This window comes from Chelmon rostratus, chromosome 19 (genome assembly GCF_017976325.1).
Source record: "Chelmon rostratus isolate fCheRos1 chromosome 19, fCheRos1.pri, whole genome shotgun sequence".
NCBI lineage: Eukaryota > Metazoa > Chordata > Actinopteri > Chaetodontiformes > Chaetodontidae > Chelmon > Chelmon rostratus.
Genome location: NC_055676.1, coordinates 8960983 through 8985177, shown reverse-complemented (window position 1 = coordinate 8985177; position 24195 = coordinate 8960983). Strand labels below are relative to the sequence as shown.

Below are 24195 nucleotides of genomic sequence, written 5' to 3'. Positions count from 1 at the left end.
GCTGAGGAAATTTGGGTATTACAAGAAGCAGGTAATGGCAGTAGGAAAAAAATAGCAACAGAAATAGAGAAAGTGTGGTGTGTGTGTATGTGAGGCTGGGGGTTGGGTTTTGTGTGTGCTCTCTCTGACAGCATTGGTGTGGCTTGCGGGTTGGAGGAGGAGCTGGCTGCACACACCTGTGCCTGATCTTCATCAGGAGCTTACTTAAGGCGGGCCTCCGGTGTTCTCGCTGCCAGATTGTCACTGCTTTGTGGTAGATCGTTCGCTAGTGCCGCAGAGAATTGTCGCTTGAGATTTCTTGTACTTACCTGTGTTTTCTATATTCAGGATCCAGCTCGCAACCCTCAAGCCACCCAGCACCTGTACCAGTCAGCTCGAGCCACTGCTGTGCCACACGGCCAACATTCCTCGCCGCCTGCTTGCTTGCCTCCCCAGCCTTCCCTGTGTCTGGAGACACCACCTCTACCTACACTTCCCCCCTCTAACCGCTGCCTAAATAAACCTTCACCTAGCCACCTTTCCCACGTCTGTTTGTCTGCATTTTGGGTCCAGCTCCCTAGCCTCGTCACAGAAAGACAAAATACAAAATAAAATCAGACTATATATGTACAGCTAAGTTTATTCCAGAGAACAGGACGAGCATACTTAAAAGCACCCTGGACCTTCTGGATCCTATCCGATTAGAAAACCACCACCTGATGAGCGGGGAGCTCTGAACTGTAGGCAGTGAGCAGTGAGCCCTCACAGGCCTACAAACATAGTTGTGGCTGCCATCTGGTGGTGATAGGCCTGTAACTTCTTGTCTAGTGTTAAGCACCAAATCGCAGACGTCCTGCTGTGGCCCCACCGTGTGCCGATCTGTTTTTTTTTTTTTTTTAACTGGAACTGGTCCAGGAACATTCACAAACATGTCCCCCTCCGGCGGCAGGGCTGTCGTCTCAGCTGAGCTGTGGTGGAGAATGTCAGCCTGGGGTGTGTTCTGGCAATTGCTATCTCACAAGACCCAGCTCGCCTCCACGTCCCATTTTCACTGTCACTGGTATTATTATTATTTTTTTTGTCCTTTGTCCTTTCTTTTTCCCTTTCCGTTCCCCCCTTCTTTATTTCAGTTTTACCTTTCTGTTTTTTAACATATTAATTTCCCCTCATTCTGATGCATTTGCACACATATACATTCTCCATACATACCAAACACACAAGTCACGATACACACCTTACACTACTGTTATTTATCTTACACTTGATGAACTCAGCGTGCAGCCTCCCACACCTTCACTGTAACTATATTGTGTCTGTTCTGCAGCTCTGCCTTTATGCCCATTTACAGTGTGACACTTGTACCATTGTTAAGGTCTGTGTCTTATGTCTTTTATTTAGCTGCACTGCACCGATTGGAAAAAAAAAAAAAATCCTTTCATTGGTTTAGTTATTAGAAATTCAGCTCTCATCTTCTAAACAGGAAATGAAGAGGAAACAGAAGACAGCTGTTGCTTAAGACGGGCCAAAATACAAACTTTGAGGGGTAAAATAGGTGATGGTTGGCTCACACTGCTGTTCTCTTAATACACCCACTGGCGGCCTTCTTTTCTGTGTGAGTGTGCTATGAAAAGTATGTGGAGAGTGTGTGGGTGGTCCCTACAGTCTCACACACAGTCAACAACAAGTCGCTCCTGACATGTGAGTGGAAGAGACTGAACATGACCTGATTTGGGACACCACACGCTGAGAAACACTGCTCTGAAACTGTTGAAGAGGAGTTCTGTTCGGTGCAGACAAGCTACTTCAAGGTTTTTGGAGGCAGAATTGAAATATATTGTGAGAGAATCGCTGAAGGCGGCAAATCATTTGAATACTGATCACGATTCCAAGATATTTGCTATGTAGACCTTCTTCACAGCAGAAACTGAGCCTAGTGATTGTAAAAACAGCACAGGTGTTTCCAATAACATTAACAATGGCTCTGTTATTTGAGTCAGCATTCACAATGGCAGGACCCTGCAGCGAGTTCAGCCATCTCAGCTATTAATTCAAAATTGCATCAACATTAAGGTATGCTGTTCTTTCCATGTGCAGCACTCATCGAGAAATTAAAGAAGAAAAGCAAAAAAACAAACCAGTTGGAGGCCAACTGTGGCTCTTAAGTACAGCACTTCAGTAAAACTACTTGCCACAACTGGATAGAGAGCCTTCAGCTATCAGGCTCCTCTGAGGAACCAGCTCCAGCTGGGGTTCAGGCGCAGGCTCTCTCCATGGTTAAAAGCAGGCTTAAACCACTCCTCTTGGATCAAGCTTATAGCTGGGGCTTGCTCCAGGTTTCTGCCTGTCAAAGGGGAGTTTTTCATGGCCACTGCCACCACATGCTTGCTCATGGTAGGAATAGTTGAGCCTCTGTTAAAAACATCATAAAGGGTACAGTCAAGACCTGCTGTATATGAAAAGTGCCCTGAGATAACTGCTGTTGTTATATAGTTGTGACTTGGTTTGACCCTGACTTTTCACCGCAGTTTGTGGTCAGGATGTTTGTCTTCCTGCTGTACCCAGACTGCACCGACAGATGGCGCCGTCCTCTCCGGCTCGGGATTATTACAGCTGTGCCGACCGTCAGCCAGTCCGGGAGGATTTCTTCGAAAGCCCGGAGCTCGGCTGAACGCGGCGCGGTGTGTTTTTCAGAGGGCGTCCCGTCGGTTTTCAGCGACTGTGGACTTCACCGTGTGTGGGACTGTTGTTCGCGGAGGAGACCCGGAGGACTGCTGTCCTCCTCACTAGCGGTGAGCCGCCTCTCATGTCCGTCCTTCTTGTCCATGTGTGTTTACGCAGCTGCACGGGAATCGACCCGATCTCACAGTGACTATTTTCACCGCTAGTCCTCAGCTGAAATGTCTCTCTGGCTGTTCAGCAGGTGGAGGTTTCACTCGTTGTTGCTGTATTGTCGTGTTTTAACCTTCATTTTCTCCAGGAGTCTTGCTCAAGCTCAGAGAGCAGACCCGGGGGTGGGGGGGGACCAGGTCTGAGCTCAGACCGAGAGCCGGCCGAAAAACAAGCTGGAGATCAGAGTCATTGAAGTGCAGCTGCTGTGAAGTTAAAGTTAACTTGTTCACAGTTTATTACAGGAGTATCTTGTCAATGTTGCAGATATATGTCAGGTCCACAGTGGTGGAAGGCCCTGTGGACTCCATGAAGTTCAGTTTTGAGCGACTGAAGTTACATTAATGATGTAATTGCAAAGGAAATACTGTTTATTGTTGATTTGTTTATTTCCCCCAAAGAGCAGACGCAAAAAAGAAGAGAAAAAATATATTTGCAACTGATTTGTCATCAAGAACAATTAGTCAATTTATCAGCTAGTTGACATTAATAAGTAATTAATAACATTTTTTGGCACTCAATAATCAGTTAAAATGTCAGTCGTTTCCTCGTTCCAGCTTATTTATTGTGAGGATTTACTGTTTTCCCTTGTCTCATGTGATGATAAACAGAATATCTTTACTTTTGGACTGTCATCCACACAAAAAAGGCACTTTGACATAACTTTGGGGTTCAAGACATTGCATTGGGCATATTTTCTGTCATTTTATTGAATAAGCAATTTTCAATTACCCAAGTAAATATTTGTTGTATTAATCACTAATGAGTATAATTGTTGTGAAAGAAAATACCTGAAAATACTAGTTTTATGGTGCATTGAATGCAGTTGCATTATATATATGATGTCTGTTAGTCACTAGGTACATTAGAAAGAAAGATTTGATATTATCCGAACATACTGACCTGTAAATTATGATGGATTGAAGCAGATACTAGCTGGTGGGGAAAGTGAGAGAGAAAGAGACAGACACAGATCAAAGTGAGTTGTATGTCTTGTAAATGTCATTGTAGAAATGTCAGAAACCCCACACTACCCACTCTGCAACTGAGACGGAAAACTCCAAAATAAAGTCTGTGACATACACTTATGAGGAAATAGGGACTAAGTGGCAATAAAATACATAGAAATATCCGATCAGGGTCTCCCAAACTTAATGTCATGTCGTGGAGTGTGTTTGTGGACCTGTTCTCGGAAAGACAGCTTGTGGCATCTGTGGCTCTGACTGCTGTTTTGTCTGTCAGTCTGTTTTATCAGCACGAGAAATCTCAGAGTGTGAAGGCTTGTCCTCAGCAGTTTATAAACCAACAGTGGTGAGCAGAGATTATAAAGTCATAATGCTGTGACTACAGCAGAGTTTATATAAGTGAGAATGAACATTGTCACTCTCACTCCCTGCACTGGCATCGGAGGTACATCTGATAATAATACAACTTTTCAAGGTATTCAGCCTCCGCTTGACCCAACACAAGCACAGAAAAAGATTATGTAACTGTGATTATTTTTAGCACATTGTATATGTGAGCCTAGCACAGAGCCCGACTGCTGCACTGATGTAGATAATCACTATTTATCAGCCAATATTCTAATTTATCTAACTTTTTGGCAAGTCACCTTCATATTTGGCTATTGTAGAGAAGCATGATAATTTACAGATGTGAGGAGGACAGAAACATTAATGTATTGCATTAACTGATTGGTTCATCAGGTATTATCCAGCCTATTTTAAGCTTATTGTGATGAGATGAGAGTTTGAATAACTGCACTAATCACAAACGCTGCAGCAATGCTTTAGCCTCACTGCCAGTGTATGAGTCGAGCCCTAACAGAAATATAACGCAGTAGCTGCTACATACTGCAGGAAGCGATCAGGGTGCGTCATGTGTATGTGAATGTGACAGAATGAATGCATTATAAAAATGTGTGCGATACAGCAAACTGTGAAGACGGTACACGTGCACTGCAACACAGAGCTGTGAAACTGTTCAGCAAAGGTGCTGAACTAACGACACAGGAGACACAGGCTACATCTCAATTCTCTTAAATTGCATCCATGTTTCCCTCACTTGTGTCTTTTCCTTGCGTCTAAGTCCCTCCCACCCATCTCCCAAGTATGAAACACCTTTATTAACGAACATGAGCATTATTGAGTTCATTCTTGGCTGGATGCCTCTTCCAGCTAACAGGTGGTCATTGTCTGACCTGAACTTTATCAGTCTCGCTGTGTCTTCTTTCCATGTTCAATGAGACACATTTCAGAGCTGTGTGTGATGGTAAACCTACCAGCCATGAAACACATTATTTCACTCAGATAACACGCAGAACAAGTGACGAGAGGTAGATGTGCTCGGTTTATATATCAGCGACAGTTCTGTAAAGATAACATTCTCTTTGGAGAACGTGACGTTAAGTTAGGCTCGTCTGAATTACAGCCATTCATTGCAGGATACTTACACAAAAACAGTTTCTCCTCCACCTTGTTCAAATGTGCCAGCTGTGGGGGCGGAGTCTTCATACCGTTCAGTTGACAGACTTCCAGGAAGGATGCACTCATGTATCCTCGCTCATGGCTCCTCCGAGATCCCTCCTTGCTCCTCGCTCCTTGGAGCAGAAATAAGAGCTTTTGGATGGCTGGCAAGATGGCAGACCACAAGTACTTCTGGTTTGAACAAGGACAGAGGAGCGAGGAAATAACAATTAAGAGAATTTAAATGAACCCTCAGTCTCAGAGTCAGCTTCAGTAGGTGTGAGGAAAGGAAAAATGTGAAAAGGAAAACAGAAGTTTGAACAGTAAATCATTAATCAATCAATCAATCAATCAAAATTTATTTATATAGCACTTTACATCACTCAAGGTGACCAAAGTGCTTTCCATTGCATGATTCTGTGTTTTTGAGTATTTATGCACAGTGTAAATACAAGCGCACTTCAGGTGTCACATCACAAAAAAACAAGTGTGCAGGCCAGTGAGCCAATGTCTGGCATTAGTGCTAGTGGGCAGGAATCAACACTTTTGCTTCTCTATTAAGCGTCATTCATTTCAGTCATATGTGAGAATGATCTTTTATCCGGCCCAAAAATCCATTGTTCAGAAGTGGGGGGTCAAGAGCATTTGATGCCTCACAGACACCTGACACACCCCTATGCTCAAAATTCCTGAAGTGACTTCTTACGTTTCTGGCTGGTACCTCACATTTTTATGCCAGCAAGTAGACAGGTGTTAAGTTGCCATTCAAATCTGGAAATGACGTTGCTATTTTTATCTGAGTAAGGCAACCTCTCCAGATAGACTATAAAGATGTTGTAAAGTATTTTAAAGGATATTTAAAATTATAAATCAGACTAAAAAATAACCACAAACTTACAAACGGCAAAACTTCTAGGTTGAAAAACTGCAATACAAGATGAAATAATATGAATCCAGTATAAATCCCTATAGAAGTATTGCTAAACAAGATCTTAATAAAGTAGGGATGGATTTCACAAGAGCTGTCAGGAGCCCAGCATTGTTGGCTGAAGATGGATGTCACGTTTAGAACAAACCAATTTACCGTTTCGCAACGTGGCCCTCCAGGAAAGATGAACGGTGTGAATGCCACGAAATGTGTAATGAATAAAACATGCTCAGCTCCTTTCTGATTAAGACCTGCTGGTCCTCCCTGCTGTCAACTATGACTCATCGCTTGGATTTTTTTTCATTATTTTATTTTTCTTGTTATTTCAAATTACATGGAAGAAAATATGACACACTAGATAAGTCTCAATTTTCTGTAATTGCAGTTTTAACATATGATATCATTGTAATGTCTTACCATGTTGAATCTTTGGTCATTTTGAAATGATGATAATAATATGAAAGATAATAAAGGGAGTTAAGTTGTGGCTGAGGTGAAGTGACAGTTTGAACGGAATCACTGAAATAAATTAAAGCGACACTTTTAGTTTAGCAAGTGCGAAATGACGTTCAAGTGTCAGAACTGAATGAAGCTGAAGCACAGTATAAGTTGTAGCGACAGTGCTGAGAAGGGTAGAAGTGTTAGATGAAGTGTAAGCTTAAAAGGTAAGCAGTGAAAGCAGTTAATATGTTTGCTGGAGTCTAAGTGATAATAGAAATGAAGAGGCATTTTTAGTGAAGTCCTGGAAGAAAATAGTGTCAGTTCAAGTCCAAAAACTAAAGGTTGTGGCAGTCGAAGTGTAAGCAACGAAAGGAGTTGAAATGTCAGTTGAAGTGCAAGTAGTAAAAAGGGCTGAAAGTCAGTTCAAGTGAAAAAGCAGAGAGCAAGTATCAGTGTTCAAATTATCCTTTTAAAAATTTCTCATGTAGGAGTCAAATCCTTCAGGAATCTAAAGGTTTAGAAGGCAAAATGATTCCTGGGTTCCTGTCCTAAAGAGTTCAAATTTCAAGAGATCAGCAAAATATTTGCCAAGTGGGAACAGAGTTCATCCAGCAATATGCTGTGATATAAAATCAGCTAGATAAGCTGCCATGTATGCACTGGAGCGGGTTTTACAACTGAAACACAAAGTCATTCGATGAATACATGTATCTAAAGCACGTGCCAGTGCTATGACTCTATACAGTTTTATCATGGTTGACCCAACCTCTCCCAGTTTAAAAAAAGTTGGGGAGCGTTAGGCCCTTTTTAATGGTGGTAGTGGGCTGGGCCTTGTGCTGCGTTTCAGCTGGGTGGACTGCACTGAGAAACTAACATGCGCCACATGTTTCCTCCACAGCTCAACACCATGGCTGCTGCTCTCACCATGCTCCTCTTCTTCTTCCTTCACGTGTCCACTGCTGTAGTGGTGGAATCAGCCCCTGAGCAAGGTATGTTTATGGGTATAGGTATTTGTTTGGTTACCAAAAATGTCTTTAGTTTACTTGTGTAACATAAGTAGATTTTCCAATCTAGGCTCTACTTTTAACACATTTGTGGGCATTTGAAGACTTGAGACAGGCTTGAAATCATGTTTATTACATAACATACATTAACATATGGTTTCATGTTAATTGTAACATTTATTCTTGGCTTTGATGATGTTTTGTTTGCAACCTGGTGTTTTATGGTGGCCAGATTTTCACTTCCTGTTGATCTGTTTGATTTGGAATCAAACATTACACAACACCAGATGGAACTAGTTTTTTTAGACAAATGTGCTTTATATGGGCCACAGGACGATATAAACATGTCTCGCTGCATAGTTACTGTGCCGCTTTGGCGTTCAAATGAATGTGAGATGTGTTGCACAACAGTGGAGTCCTCCGCAGACAGCCACATGGAGCAGCCAGCAGATTTCTAGTGAAGTGGCTTCCCAGGAATTCTGGAGAGCAGAGAGTACTCCAGTGCTGAACAATGGGAAGCTGTTTAGCGTGCGAACCCCCCCCCCCTTCAACGAAACAGCCCCTCGGTGGCAGTGGAAAGGCTGTCTATTTGCACACATGGGTCGTGTTTTAGCCATAGATACTAAGTAGGTTTGGACTGACCATTATTGTCACGCACAGACATCTTGTGCTTTGTCTTGTTACGCAACACTGTCAGTAGTTTGGAGGTGTCGACAGAGGATTTGTTCCCCTCCGCTCCTGTTCACGTGCCACACATTTTTTAAATCTGTTTTCATTTCATGTCTTGAGGTGGGATTGAACACGGCTACTGTGTTCTGACATGTTTTTCTCCTGCAGCACAATATGGAAGCTCAGCCAAGGCTAGTTTTTGTGATGCAGACTTGGTAACAATTGGACAACTTTTAATACTCTCCAGATCATTTTGTTGTGCGATTCAAATTGATCATATGTGGCTGCGGTGAACGGCTGCTCACTGTGTGGGAGTAAAAACCACATACTTAAGACCAAATGCAAATGAAACATGTCCATGATGTCAGTATATCCTAAGGGAGCTATGTAGACACAGGCCAACAGCTATTAGCAGACAGAGGCTATAAAAGACAGTCTGGCTATGCTGGTTGGCTACCTTTTGCTTGCCAACTAACTTAACAATTATTTTATCCTTTCAGACAATAAGCTGATCTTGTGTATTTTGAATGGGCAGCAGCAGGGCAGATCAGCTGTGGCTAATGGCTACTTTCAGACCTTCCACATGCAGGTTGCTGCTAGCCATCTACTGGGTGTCATTATGTCGAGCGGTTTGTAGCATAAAGCACAAACTTAATGAAGCCGTTTGCAGCTTGGAGTGAAGGGAATGGTTTTCATTATAGGATTTGGCCCAAACCGCATGATTAAGCTTATTTTTCTTGGTGCAATTTCTTTTATTTCATTCAAATTGGCCTAGAACCTGAAAGTGAACTGATTTTAACTGCTGACTCTATTACCAGGTTTCTGTGAAGTGGAATCTGTAGCTTCAGCTTGGTATTTGTGCAGGCAACAGGTTTAAAGCTTCGTGATTGGCTGTTTCTTACAGAAGTGCGCTTCTCTCCTTCCATTTTGATGCACATAGACTTTAAATGTTTATCAAACACAAGACATTCTTTAATTCAGTTACTGATTTCAGTGTTTTTATGATTCATCAAGGAGAGTTTCATGTCTATTGAAGCCTTGTGTACGTACTCTGTGAGTCAGCTGACTGTCTATGAGAAAATGACAGGGACTTAAACAGCACTGGTCATCTAGAATAACTTCCCAACTCTACTGGAGCACCAGCTGCCAGAGGTACTACAATGAAAACTGAATGGTCCCTGTTGTAGTGAACAAGTGTTTTGTCCTCACCACCAATTGAGCAACATTGTTTATATCACTCAGGAATCGGGACATTGGTTGTTAATCTGATTATGTTTCTTGGCTGGAGAGGTCATACTGTCACTCTTCACTTTGGGCATACACAAGCTTTCTTTCTGTCCACCTTTCCCTCAAGGGGTTGTTAGGTTAGTAAAAGGTTCAGTAATCACTGATGACGGCATGGTGGCCCTTAGCCAGAAAAGGAAATGGCTTGTCTAAATGCAGAGGATTGGGTATTTCCTCCTGAGAGGGCACTGATTGATGTCTGAACATGTGATGCTCTAAATAACCTTTTGGCCCGCGCGCTCACAGGAAAGACATTAAAGAGCGCTTCCTACCAACTCACTGTGCAGATGTTAATAGATGCTGGAATTGGAAAAACACAAACTAATTATCATCAAGAGGTTATGCAAACAAAAAAGAACAATACGCACTGTTCTGCCTAGTAATTTATGGGATCTGCTGAAGGTGTGAGTGAGTCCTGTAAAGGAAATTAATGCTAGCTGCTATTTCCTGCCCCCTTTGAAATCATGGCTGAAAGGAAAGGCATATGCACTTATCAAAACAGATTGAGTGCGGATGTTATGTTTCACCCTGAAATAGACTGTGTCGGCAGAAAAAATCATGCTGTAAACATGTTTACCTCGTAGGGTTGTGGCAGTTTGCCTCAGAAAGAGGAGTCCTGTAATGAGAATATGTTGTAAATTGATATAACCATGCTGGATATTGTCTGTGTGTTTTGTGGCTCTGCTGACAGGGTTCAGACAGAGCTCTGAACCTACTGCACACATGTTTACTCACACCAGAGATGAACTCTGCCTGGCAGCTGTTGAGCAAACAAAGCAGCGCTTTGACACGCACATAAGCACAAAACTGAAGCCTGTTTGCAAGTTGATCTAGTTACCCACTCCGCCAGCCTGACATGATGCACACGGTGCGTTAAGGTGCATTAGGCATCACGGAACAGTACATTTTTTTTGTTTTTGTTCTCTTTATTTGCCTTTCTCACTCACACTCAGAAGTCCTGCAATCACAATTTCACTGAAGTAGTGAAGTGGTAAAAGTAGTAAAAGATGTCCATCACAAGAACCCAATATGCCATCTTCATGTTGGGCTATGGTTTGTGTTGTCAAATATATGAAATTTACTATCATATCAGACAAGTTAAAGCAGGACATCTTCACAATTAAGAGGCAAGAACCAAAAAATAAATAAAAATAAATAATCAATTATCAGAATTTTGCAGATGGATGTTGTTTTAAGCGACTAATCATTTCAGATCCACAAATTCATCATCATTGGATGACTATTATTAATATGTTAATATGTAGGTAGCATTTTAATGTTGTCGCTGGTGCAGGTGGAGATAATTCCGACTCTTTTATATACATATTGTGTGATATGTAAAATCTGCTAACAACAGTATAGCTGTCCAACAAACTGTGTGTTTGAAATCATGCTTATTATAGCACATTATGCTGCCTGAACTTCACTTTTTATCAGCACAATAAGCCACTTATAGCCAATTATTGCAAAATGTTGAAACAAAACATCAGTAAAATGTTCTTTGACAACGGATTGTATTTGTTTTCCTACAGTATCTGCTGTTGCATATGTGCTCGTATCAGCTGAGGACTCAGCTAGGTTGCGGTTAGAGAAAGCTCGTGCTCGCTGTGTAACACAAAAATATCAACACAGACTCCAACCTCAAGACATGATTTATTTACTTTTTGAACATGGCCTGACCAAAACCATGACACTTCCCTTAATCAGAGCGCGTTTGTCGCCTACACCTAACCTCTCACCGGGCTCAAGGGCTCATTCACCATGACCACCTACGCCGTGCAGTAAATAGTCACAGCACTTCACTCCATTGAGAAAACGTTTTCCATCAAAACATCTGCGTCAATACAAATTAGTCAGATATAAACATCATTTGTTGGAGACAGGGTTGCAAATAAATGTAGTGGAGTTAAAAGGTCAGTGTTTTCTTATGAAATCTAGCAATGCAAGTATAATTACTGTATATGTAGTTTTATATTACAATTTTGCAGTATTTTTTGTTACAGTCGATTTCCTGGAAACTCGTTTAGGAGGCCATTTAAGGATAAAATACCCAAATCTGAATATCTGTTGTTGGCAAGTCCTGCAAATATAAAACCAAACAAACAAGTTATTTCATAACTAAATGGTAATGGGCCTTCTCTCTCGTGTGTAAAGCTCTTCTTCTTGATTCATCCTAACTCGTCTAATGCAGTCAGAGATAGTAAAGGAATAGCAATGTCAGTGTAAAAGCTATGGCAAAATAAAATTGTGAGATGATTTCGCCTCAGTGCATATTGTTATATCGTCCACACATGAGTACATCAAAATTGTAGGACATTACTTGAGCAAGTCTGCTGAACTAAATCAGGAATATAAATGTCATACACACCCAAAAATATAACAAATCAATTTCCTCTCTCTCTCTCTCTCTCTCTCTCTCTCTCTCCCTCTCTCTGAAAATGAGTCCCCATAATCTGACTGTGTAAACAGATTTATGTCCCCACAACATGAGTGTGCGTCGTCACATTTATCTTGATGAAGTGAGCCACCAAAATGCTCTGCATAGCTGAGTGTCAAATTGATTTTTCTCTTAATCGTGAGCTCAGCACAGTTCCGAGGACGAGTGAAGGATCTGGTAAACAGGTTATTTTTAACCTGTAGCTCCCCTTCCCTGGCGCCCCCTAAGCGCGCCCGAGGTATTCATCATCTGCTCAAGTGGTGCCTCTCTGCTGCAACAAAACCATCTTGTCCTCACGCTTCTCGGTACTCAGTCATTCTGAGTTTAGATGTTGTTTCTCTCTCAAATGTTGACATGGTCATCTGACTGCTGCTGCTGTCCCCAGAATCATTGATCACAAAGCCACCTGGTAATACAGTCAGCAGTGTTTACTACAGTCAGCAGTAATAAAAGAAAGCTTGTTTAAAGGGCCACTTCACCCATAAAAAAACACCTTATAGTAACTAGTCATGCAGATGGTTTTTAAAGCAAACTATATCCACTTATGAAAACTGTTGAAAGTATATTTTGATATTGGAATTGCTGAGGCTGATAATGAAATTTGAGACTTAAATTTCAATGTCAACACAAAGAAAAGACACATTTGAATTTGTTTTCAAAGAATTGTGACCCAGATATGTACTGAGCATCATTTCTCTCAAGTGGACAAATTGTGTATACAATAATTTTCACGTTGTATACAAAAGATTATATTCCGCACTCCACTGTAAAAAATGTGTAGCACAAAGGGACTTGGCCAACGGCCAACTTGTAGGACTACCCTGTGTTGTATGACAAATAAAGGAACCTTAAGCCTCGAAAATCGAAGTACAATCAGGATGCACCTTTGTAATCCCGCAGCCAATTACACTTGAAATAGACACTGTTGATGCAGCAAAACCAGAATATCATTAGACAGGTATCCTAACTCCAGATTCTATGAGCAGAGGTGCTGCCCTTTAAGGGCTGGCGTTATTGGGTTTTTCCCTGTGCATTTGCGCAGTTGTAAAGATTTTCTTTTGCGCCACTGCACACTGTACAGTTGCCTCTCTGAGGTCCTCATGTGCAGTATGAAAGACAGGACCTGAGCCATGCTCCCAAAAGCCAGTATTTCTATAGCCTAATGCTGGTGGAGCAGGGGGCCTAAGTCTTAGAGGGCTTCGGCTCTTCTCATAGAATCTTGAGTTACGATACATAACTAACATTTTATTTCATATAAGTTTTGCCCTCGAAGAGCTGTCACTATTGGGTTAAGAGCAAAGCTGATATAGTCAGTGCCCACTGTGTCACCAAGGTCCACAAGCAAAGGACATACACCAGTTCATAACCCTGTGAATGTGAAGCGTAATAAGACAGGGTGGCACTGGCTGTGCCATGGATAGCATCATGTCAGGCCTGTGTGGAAAAGAAAGGGTTACCTCCACACAGAACTGCTGCTGCAAAAGAGTGAGACATTGATTACTTACCGTAATGGTCCCCCTGCAGGCCAACAACCTATGATAATGGGATTAGGGGCATACGCATAAAAGCACAGCAGATCTGACAATGCATCATCTACTATCTCACACATTTAAAACTGAATGAATCAGGTAAGACTCTGACACACTACGCAGATAGAAGTGGATGAAAGGGCACAGAGAAACCTAAGATGCCTCTGTGCAGATGTCTGCCCCTGTCATCCCTCTACGGAAGGCTATAGGTAAGGATAAGGCTCTTATGGAGTGCACCCAGATGCCCTTTGGAAGCCCCACTCCTGCTGCAGTGTAGACTTGAGTGATGCCATCACACAGCCATTGAGACAGACGCTGTTTTGACAGAGCCTTGTGCAAGCCCTCCGTAATGAACCAACAGCTGCCGTGTCTGCCAGATGTTGGTTATGGGCAAAACATACCGACACAAATCGCAGACTGGGCAGAGTCAGTGAGACGATTGGCCTCTATTCTGTGAGGCAGGGGGAAGAACCCATCAAGGAAAATAATTGGATGGCCAAGAGCTACTGTTCAGTGGCAAGGCCCACAGTCCGGATCTTTGCAGCCCTTGATCTTGAGCAGTCAGAAGCTGGAAGAAGTGTTGTAGCTAGGCACTGCTTTGTATACTCTGGTGAGAGGCTTGTACCTGGCATTGGAAAACACTGCCTCCCTGAAGGGCTGGAGCTCCATGAAGCAGGTCCACAGTGCTGTAGGTTTGGCCAGTGGCTCCTGGTGGTAAACATCCTTTTCAAAGAGGCAGCGAGCAGGTGCAGGTTGTGCAAGTGGTATGATGCACGTCAGATCTGAAGTCACCGCTAAAGATTAGCTTGTCTGTCTTATATATATATATATATATATATATATATATATATATACTCTGGAGAGAGCCCAGCTTCCGTCAATCCCTCCGTCACCGTTGGAGCTCCTCTGCATGCAGGTGTGCACAGTACAGGATGCTGTAGGATGCCAGGATGTTGCAGATCTGTGGGCTGTAAACGAACAGCTTCAGCGCAGATGAACTTCTTCATCTTCTCTTGTATTGTTCACTTCTTGACTGCTTTATACTGAGAAAAATTTGGGAGCAGAGCTCAGATCCTCACGGTGGTATATACTGGACACGAGGACCTCAGAAAGGCAAAAGTGCAGTGTACTGTGGTGGGAAAGAAGATCTTCATGACTGAGCATACGCTTGTCAAAACCTGACAGTCCAGTTTCTTCATTTTCAAACTTCCAGTCTTCTGACATTGTTTGCAGCAATTTATGAGTTCACGAAAGACTCTCTGAAAACCTTACAAGCGTTTCTTGAGTTCCTCTTTAACAAATAAAAGCAAAATGATCTTCTAAAGATTGAAAAGTACGACTTTGTTTTGTTTTGTTTTGTTTAGATCTACAACACAATCAAAAATCAAGTTTGCATACTGACTGTTTGAGTGTAGTGATCAGACTACAGACAGGAATCTAAGACAGGCAGCTAAGGACTGCTGCTCTGTGTGTTTATGCAGCCAGTAAAACAGGATCCAAGTATTTTCAGTGCATGTGCGTTTCTGAGTACAGAGAGAGCAAATGGCATTCCACGACAGTCCTGCCAGTGAACTCGCCAGCTTGAGCTTTTGCTAAAAATGTTAAAATGACTGATATTCACCCTGTGGCTGCTCACTGGAGTTTGGTTACAGTAATTATCCTGTCCAACCACACAGACACCGCCATTGCAACAAAGAAAAGGCAGCAAAACAGAAGTTACCAGCAACAAAAATAATTAGATATTTCGCTCTGTTTCCCTACAGTCCCCCCCAAGAGACACCCACACCTCACTGGCTGTGTCTCCGCCAACATGGAGACCTTCCGCTGCAGATGGAACGTCAGCACTTTCCAGGACGTCTCTGAGCCAAGAGAGCTCAGCTTATTCTACATCAACAAAAAGTAAGGGTAAAATAACTTTGTCTTTACTGACAGAAATATGCATTTTTTTCTTTGCTTACAAGGAAATCAGGGTAGCAGATAAAAAGGGAAGGAGCCCATAGTTTTTCATTCACTTTCTGTTTGGATACAAGTAGCCAGATTACAGATAATTGAGTCATTACAACAAAAGAGTGATGCAGCTGGAAACAGCCTGCATGAAAGGATAATAATTACTACAATAGAAACATTACTACAATAGAATAAGATTAAGAAATAATTACGTGTGATACAGATAATAGACAAAAAAAGAAAGAAAGAAGAATTATAAGATAAACAAAAAGAGAAAAAAATGGATGGCACGAGAAGTTAGTTTGTACGCATGTACATATAAGGAAAGAGGGGAAAGAGTGTCAGAAAATGCATGGAGGTGTAAGTGATTGTAGAACAGAGCCCCCACATTTTCATTCTTTCTTACTCAGCTGCTGATTTGCACAGTCACTGCTTTTACAACTCAAATGTGTACATTGTTATGTCTAAACCTTATCTGGCATTTGGCGCACCTGCACACACTGAGCTGACGAGGCAAAAGTCCAGTTCAGGATTATACTTATAAGATTTTCCTTTAAAAAAGTAGAACTGGGTCATAGTAGTGTTTCTCTCTTATCAAACAGTCAAACATCACCCAAAGGCCACACGATTTCTTAACGTTGCTGGTTTAAAGGATTAGCCTGATATTATTCTTTCAAACCCAACAGTGTGTTATTCTGTCTTTCAGTACTTTCTGACTGCCTCACCCTGTCTGCTGTTCAGCTGATTTTCTGAATCAGTATTTAATCCACTGGCAGTGCAGTCCTGCTGCCCTCTGGCCAAACTGTTAGCTTTGTTCACAAGATATTTTATTATGTGACTGGCAGATTGGTGTGAAATTTTCTGTTCACATTCATGCTCCCTAAGGGATGAATTCTTTTCATTTTAACAACCACATGTCTTTTCTTTTAGCTGTAACTTCAAGGCAAACTTTACACTTTAAGGCCCATTACTGGTAAAGGTCTAGCTAAAGCATTACATATACTATAAATAACCTGTTAGGATTTACAAAATAAAACATGAAGATTCTCACTACAATAAACTATTTAAAAATTTCTCAACTGTTTTGTTGAGTAGATTTTCTGACAGAATGAAGCAGTGTTTCCTGTCACCTCCTTGATCTAGTTCATGCTGTTTTTAAGACAACATGTTATATTTCTACCGCTTGCAGACCCCCCCATGCCCCTCCTAAAGAGTGGAGTGAGTGTCCTCACTATAGCACGGACCGGCCAAATGAGTGCTTCTTCAATGAGAACCACACATCCATCTGGACATTTTACAGAGTTCAGCTCCGCTCGAGGGATCAAGCCATCCTCTACGATGAGTATCTCTTCAACGTTCAAGACATCGGTGAGTTCACCACCTCACTACTGCTTGTCATGGTCTAGATGAGAGAAGATGAATAAAAAGCAGATTAAAAATCCATGTACAGCCATATTCCCTCTTACTTTCCTCTCAAAGGTTTAATGACCATCACAGGGCTACCCAGGTTACAAACTAATCCTGCCTCCTTTGCTGGGAGTGGCCTTGGTGGAAAAAAGTACCAGTGTTCTTCCATAATTTTCAGATTAGCAATTGTTCCACTAGCATCAGTCTTTCTGAAAAGCCTAAACATATGCTTTTTGTCCATATTCTCAGTTTAATGGGTAGCTCTTCCTGTGGTACGTTCCCATTTGCACACTGTTAAAGCCTCACGACAGCTGGAGTTGTCGGTTAAAAATAGTTCACATATAGCGGCATGGCTGTAGAGATGGTAATGTCAGTCTGTCCATGGATTATCATATTTTAACACTCATTTTGCCCAGAGTCTTACTTTGGTGATCCCCTGACATTTCCTCTAGTGCCATAAATTTGGGGTCAGGCATTTAAGTTCTCCAAATGGGAAATCCAACTGACTTTGTTGATCTGGTCAAACTTTATTTTTGTCCCATCCCATGTTTATGGCCAAATAATAATAATATAATAATAATAACTGCAATATAATGATAATTCCCATGAGCCTCCACTTTTGTGTTTAGTGTTGATTAGCAAATGTTATCATGTTAACATGTATAGAGTAGAGTATAGACTGTAGGATAATTAGGTCAGAGACCTAAATATATACATTCATACATACATATATTCAATATATATACAAAATGCAACTAAAATATAGATGGTTTTTGAAAGTCAGTAAAGCAGAGACCTGGCAAACCATAGCAAATATAAATATATGATATGGCCACCATGTCCATATACTGTCCTCTAATGATGGTTTGGGTCCCCTTCAGTTAAAGTCAAACCTGAAGGCTACATCTTATGATGATTTTTCAGACAATCGTGTGCTTCCAAGTTTTAGGCAACAGTGTGGGGAAGACCCTCTCCCATTTCAACATGGGAATGAATGAACTGCAACTCCGACTGTGAGCCAGGCCCTATCACTCATCAGCGAGTGGTAACAAATTCCCGTGGCCAGGTTAGAAAAACTGTATGTAAAGCCTTCCCACAGCCGTGGAGGCTGTTCGTTGATTGGTTTTGGAATAGCATGTTCAGCAATCGCACATGGATGCAATGGTCAGGTGTCCACTTAAAAAGGCTGTCAAGGGCAGTGAGCTTGGTTAATTGGGCTAAGTACTTTAGTCCAATGGAGGACTCCCCTGACACTCTTGACTTTCCCTGACTTTCTTTCGTGCAGTGCAACCGGATCCTCCAGTCAGCCTGAACTGGACGGTGCTGAACGTGAGTTTGACCAGCTCTTACTATGACATCATGCTGAGCTGGAAGCCGCCTCAGTCTGCAGATGTGGAGATGGGGTGGATGACACTGCAGTATGAGGTCCAGTACCGCGATGTCAGCTCCGACCAGTGGGAAGTGGTGGGTGTCTTCTAAGTTTTTTTTTTAGTGTGCTGAATTACAACTTCAGTTGAGTTCAATTTTAGGATCATAGTAAAACATACATTTACATGTTAACCTCAGTACATTCCAAGACTCTATTATACTATGATTGATTTTTGTTGTAAACTTTTATTATTGTCAAAGGAAACATGAATGAAGAGAAGATCGTGATGCTGTAGCGTTGCTATTATATCTGCTTCACCACAGGTCGACCTTGTGAAAAGCACCCATCGCTCCCTTTATGGACTGCAAACTAACGTCAATCATGAGGTTCGGGTCCGCTGCAAAATGTTCAGCGGGAAAGAGTTTGGAGAATTTAGTGACTCAGTCTTTGTCCACATCCCATCTAAAGGTAAACACTCACTGCAGTGTTTACCTTCTTGTCAACAAAAATCTCAATATTTACATATGTGTTCTTAAAGAGAGGTCCATAATGCTTTAATACTGTTGATCCATCTCACAAGGCACACCTACGTTTCTTTACCCAAACAAAGATTGCAGTCAGAACTGAAAGCTGTTTACTGCATTAAAGGACTTGTTATCCTGTTATTCTAGACAAAACAGCACTGTATTTCTGTGGCTTTAAAGGTCCAATGTGTAGGATTTAGGGGGATCTATATCGTTACATTTACATTAGTGTATAATCACCTTAAAATAAGACTCATGGTGTTTTCTTTACATGAGAATGAGGTCTTTATATATACAGAGGGAGCAGGTCCTCCTCACTGCCAGATGCCACTAAATCTAACACACTGGACCTTTAATGTTATCATGATTGCTAATATAACATGAGAGCCTGCAGCCATGTTAGCAGCTCTGTGAGGCTGTATTTATATATTTTTTTATTTAATGATGCACAGTATTAGGTAAATATGAAGTTGTGTGCATTTCTTTTCCCAGTGTCGAGATTCCCAGTGGTGGCCTTGCTCATCTTTGGCGCCTTGTGCTTGGTGGCCATCCTGATGTTATTTATCATATCGCAGCAGGAAAAGTAAGTATTGCACAGCACATTAGGTTTTCTGTGCATGACTGGAAGGCTTTGAAAAGCTCAGACACATGAGAAAGTATGCTGTTCAGTGAGCAGCACAATGTGTGGGCTGCTTGACCTTGAAAAACTGTCTCAGTGTCTGTTATCAAGGGTGTCATTACTGACATAGAGACATTCTGCATAACTGCTTCTCAGTGTTTAGACTTAGGTCTGAGGACATGTTTTTTGTTTACTATTGTTCATGTGTTATATCATATTTAACATGTTTCCTTTTATTCTCACTAAGGTTGATGGTTATTCTTTTACCTCCTGTTCCTGGACCTAAAATAAGAGGAATTGACCCAGAACTGCTGAAGGTATACCACTTTATTTTGAGGTAAAACCGAAAGTGAGCTATGTCAGTAGTAATCCCTCACTGCACAAGAGAACTGTGTGCTCACAACTGTGGTTAGTAGTAGGTCAGAGTTGAAGTAGAAAGGACGTTTTTCGCTTCCAGAGAAGTTGGACTGGGCTTGTTTAAAACCTGTCTGATCGTCTGACTGCTCCTGTTTCTTGTCTGACGTCTCTTTAGCAATGTCACAGCATTGCCAATTCTCAAAAATTACCTTGATGAGACGCAGGTTATCTAACTGATCGAAATGATGACCAAAGCTACAAAAATAAGACCCAAGCAATGATAAACTGGAACTATCCCTGCGGGAGCAGACCCAGCTCACCAGCTGAATGTGGCCTCTGGAGTCTATCAACTCTGTTTTCTTTACCTCACAGAAAGGGAAGCTGAGGGAGCTGACGTCCATCCTGGGCGGCCCCCCTGATCTGAGGCCCGAGCTATACAACAGTGACCCCTGGGTGGAATTCATCGATCTGGACATCGAGGAGCAGAGCGACAGGCTGACAGACCTGGACACGGACTGCCTCATGCACCGCTCCCTGTCGTCCAACTGCACTCCCCTCTCCATCAGCTTCAGAGACGATGACTCGGGCCGGGCCAGCTGCTGCGACCCAGATCTTCCCAGCGACCCAGAAGCATCGCCTTTGCCTCCTCTCACCCCAGATCAAACGCAGTGCCCGACAGCCTGCGAGCCAAGCTCCCAGCCCCAGACCCCCATCACTGGGGAGCCTCCTTTTGTAGCACCAGGCAGAGAGGCGTTTTACACCCAGGTCAGTGAGGTAAGGTCGTCTGGTAAGGTGCTGCTGTCTCCTGAGGAACTGACTGAGGTGGAGAAAACCACTAGAAAAGACACAGTGACAGAAAAGCAGAAAGAAAAGAAAGAGTTTCACCTCCTGGTGGAGAATTCAAATCCTGGGGGTTACACCTTAGAGCTCAACGCAGGAAAAATGAGCCCAAGATTGTCCACAGGAGACATGAACGGGCCCTACCAGACAGGAGGAGACTTAAGCTCTTTGACGTCCCCGTCGTCTCACCATGAATCAGATACCACCCCCACGTCCCCTCTTCCCCCTGCTCCTGTCTACACTGTGGTGGAGGGTGTTGACAGGCAGAACAGCCTCCTACTGACACCGAACGCGACACCTGCTCCTCAGCTGATAATCCCAAAGACCATGCCCACACCAGACGGCTACCTGACCCCTGACCTTTTGGGAAGCATCACACCATAGATCAGCAGTGAACTGATACAAATTCAATCAAAGGCAGAGATACTCTAAGCTTGGGAACAGTCCCAGAGATTTACTATTGAGGGTCCCAGTGTTGAGCGATGAATGTCAGCTCTCCTAAAATAGTCGAGGGCAGGAATCTTCGCCTGTCCTGCCACCACCTCTACCTCCTCTGGCTTCCCGCTGCTCCCTCTGACGGGGCTGTAAAGTCGACACAGTTGGAAGTTTGGTATGAAGGAGGAAGAGCACACAAGAGTGTGACTGACTACAGTCATGGAAAAGGAACTGTTTGAAGGGAGATAACACAAACTGGTGCTGGAAATAGCCTCAAAAACTTAATACTCACCTAAAAACAGGTATACATCGATACTTACTGAAAAACTCTTTGCTAAAGCTGCATGGATTACATTTTTGACCACTAGAGGGCAGAAGAGCTCCATAGCAAACTGAGAGACACAATCCAAGTGCTTTAATTAGAAAGGTGTTTTGGCCAAGGTGTAAGACAACATTTAAATTTCATTTAGACTTGTGTTTTTGTCCAAAATCCTGAGAAAAGTATCTGGGTCTTTTGCTGCTAAATGCTCCACCTTCTTCACCAGCTCATCGCTCAAGTTGTCTGTCGGCTGTTGCTACGAGCTTAAGAGCTTTGTAGAGCTGCAGAATTGTTGGTAATTCCCTGTGGTTTTGTCAGTACAAGTAACACGTTTCACATTTCAGGTAGTCATTTAATTAAACGTCACAATAGATATATGGACTAATGAACCATTACATTTTTCCTACCATTTTGTACATATCAAAAGCTTTCTTTTTTGATAAAAACAGGTTGTATATAATTAATATGCTGTGTGAAAAAATGTCTGTTGACATTGATTAGTCTGCCCTCTTTTTATGAATCCAGCATTTTTATGCTTTCCATCAGTTCCATAAGTGTGTTTTCCATTCAGTTCTTTTCAGGCTTTTCAGTTAAGATCAATGCTGTCATAACAAAAATGTGTAAATCAGATAAAAATAAGTGACCTATCTAGCCTTGTTGGGGTTCATATATCATGTTATTGCCATCACATGTAAGTAAAATAAAGCATGAGCTGTACACAGTGTGCAAAATTATTAGGCAGATGAGTATTTTGACCACCATCCTTTTTATGCATGCTGTCCTACTCCAAGCTGTATAGGGTTGAAAGCCTACTACCAACTAAGTATATCAGGTGATGTGCGTGCGTCTGTGTGATGAGAAGGGGTGTGGTCTAATGACATCAACACCCTATATCAGGTGTGCATAATTATTAGGAAACTTCCTTTCCTTTGGCAAAATGGGTCAGAAGAGAGATTTGACGGACTCTGAAAAGTCTAAAATTGTGAGATGTCTTGCAGAGGGATGCAGCAATCTTGAAATTAGCAAGCTTTTGAGGTGCGATCACAGAACAATCAAGCGTTTCATGGCAAATAGCCAACAGGGTCGCAAGAAGCGCGTTGAACAAAAAGGTGCAAAATAACTGCCCGTGAATTGAGGAAAATCCAGTGTGAAGCTGCAAAGATGTCATTTGCCACCAGTTTTGCCATATTTCAGAGCTGCAATGTTACTGGAGTGTCAAAAAGCACAAGGTGTGCAATACTCAGGGACATGGCCAAGGTAAGGACTGCTGAAAAACGACCACCATTGAACAAGAAACACAAGATAAAACGTCAAGACTGGGCCAAAAAATATCTTAAGACTGATTTTTCTAAGGTTTTAAGGTCTGATGAAATGAGAGTGAGTCTTGATGGGCCAGATGGATGGGCCGTGGCTGGATCAGTAAAGGGCAGAGAACTCCACTCCGACTCAGACGCCAGCAAGGTGGAGATGGGGTACTGGTATGGGCTGGGACCTTTTCGGGTTGAGGATGAAGTCAAACTCAACTCCCAGTCCTACTGCCAGTTTCTGGAAGACACCTTCTTCAAGCAGTGGTACAGGAAGAAGTCGGCATCTTTCAAGAAGACCATGATTTTCATGCAGGACAATGCTCCATCACATGCATCCAAATACACCACAGCGTGGCTGGCCAGTAAAGGTCTAAAAGAAGAAAAATTAATGACATGGCCCCCTTGTTCACCTGATCTGAACCCCATAGAGAACCTGTGGTCCCTCATAAAATGTGAGATTTACAGGGAGGGAAAACAGTACACCTCTCTGAACAGTGTCTGGGAGGCTGTGTGCAATGTTGATCATGAACAGATCAAGAAATTGACAGAATCTATGGATGGAAGGCTTTTGAGTGTCCTCGTAAAGAAAGGTGGCTATATTGGTCACTGAATTGATTTTGTTTTTTGAATGTCAGAAATGTTTATTTGTATATTTTCAGTTGTTATATTGGTTTACCTGGTGAAAATAAATAAGTGAGATGGGTATATATTTGTTTTTTATTAAGTTGCCTATTAATTCTGCACAGTAAAATTTACCTGCACACACACTAAGCCTCCTATAGCCCAAACTAAAAAAGCCCCACTCCAACTTCCAGAGATATTCAGCTTTGATATTATGCGTATGTTTGGGTTGATTGAGAACACAGCTGTTGTTCAATAATAAAATTAATCTTCAAAAATACAACTTGCCTAATAATTCTCTACCCCCTGTATGTAAAATGATAAACTGGAGCATACAACATTAGATTCTTATCTTACTTTGATGCCATTACATACCATGTTTGTCACTTATGGTCAAAACTGTGAAATGTTTTCAGAGCTGACAGATAAAATAATGTGTCTTTTGCTCGGTCAGTATTTGTTTTTGAATGCATGGAATATAAAAGTTTATCTTTTTCATTTGTTTCTGATTAACAATGCATTTGAATGCAAATGAAAAGTTACGGGTGCATGGTCATCAGTGTTGAATATGTACAGTTATTGCATTTTAACTGTTCAAAGGTGTCAATTAAACAAATTTCATACTTGTGCTTTTGCCTGTCTTCTTATTAATGTCAGCTAGAGGTAGGCTTACACAGCACTGCAAAAACCGCACTGATGACTGCAGTTATTTCTACTGAGGGCAGCCAGAGGAATCACATGTAGTAAGTACTTGAAGTACAGATGTAAAAGTAAAAGAAACAGCATTGTATTGGAAAAAATAATAAAGTCGAAAATGGTCCTGCATTA

At 42.0% G+C, this 24195-nt stretch overlaps 1 protein-coding gene across 1 annotated transcript; it reads left to right on the top strand.

Moving 5' to 3' along the window:
- The first annotated feature begins 2425 nt into the window (after positions 1-2425).
- On the top strand, positions 2426-23995 carry ghrb (growth hormone receptor b). Its single transcript, XM_041959627.1, has 9 exons — positions 2426-2768; positions 7598-7688; positions 15386-15521; positions 16759-16937; positions 18262-18440; positions 18669-18813; positions 19362-19452; positions 19736-19805; positions 20218-23995. The coding sequence occupies exons 1-9, from the start codon at positions 2517-2519 to the stop codon at positions 21067-21069; spliced, it is 1995 nt and encodes a 664-aa protein (XP_041815561.1). The 5' UTR covers positions 2426-2516; the 3' UTR covers positions 21070-23995.
- Positions 23996-24195: the final 200 nt, after the last annotated feature.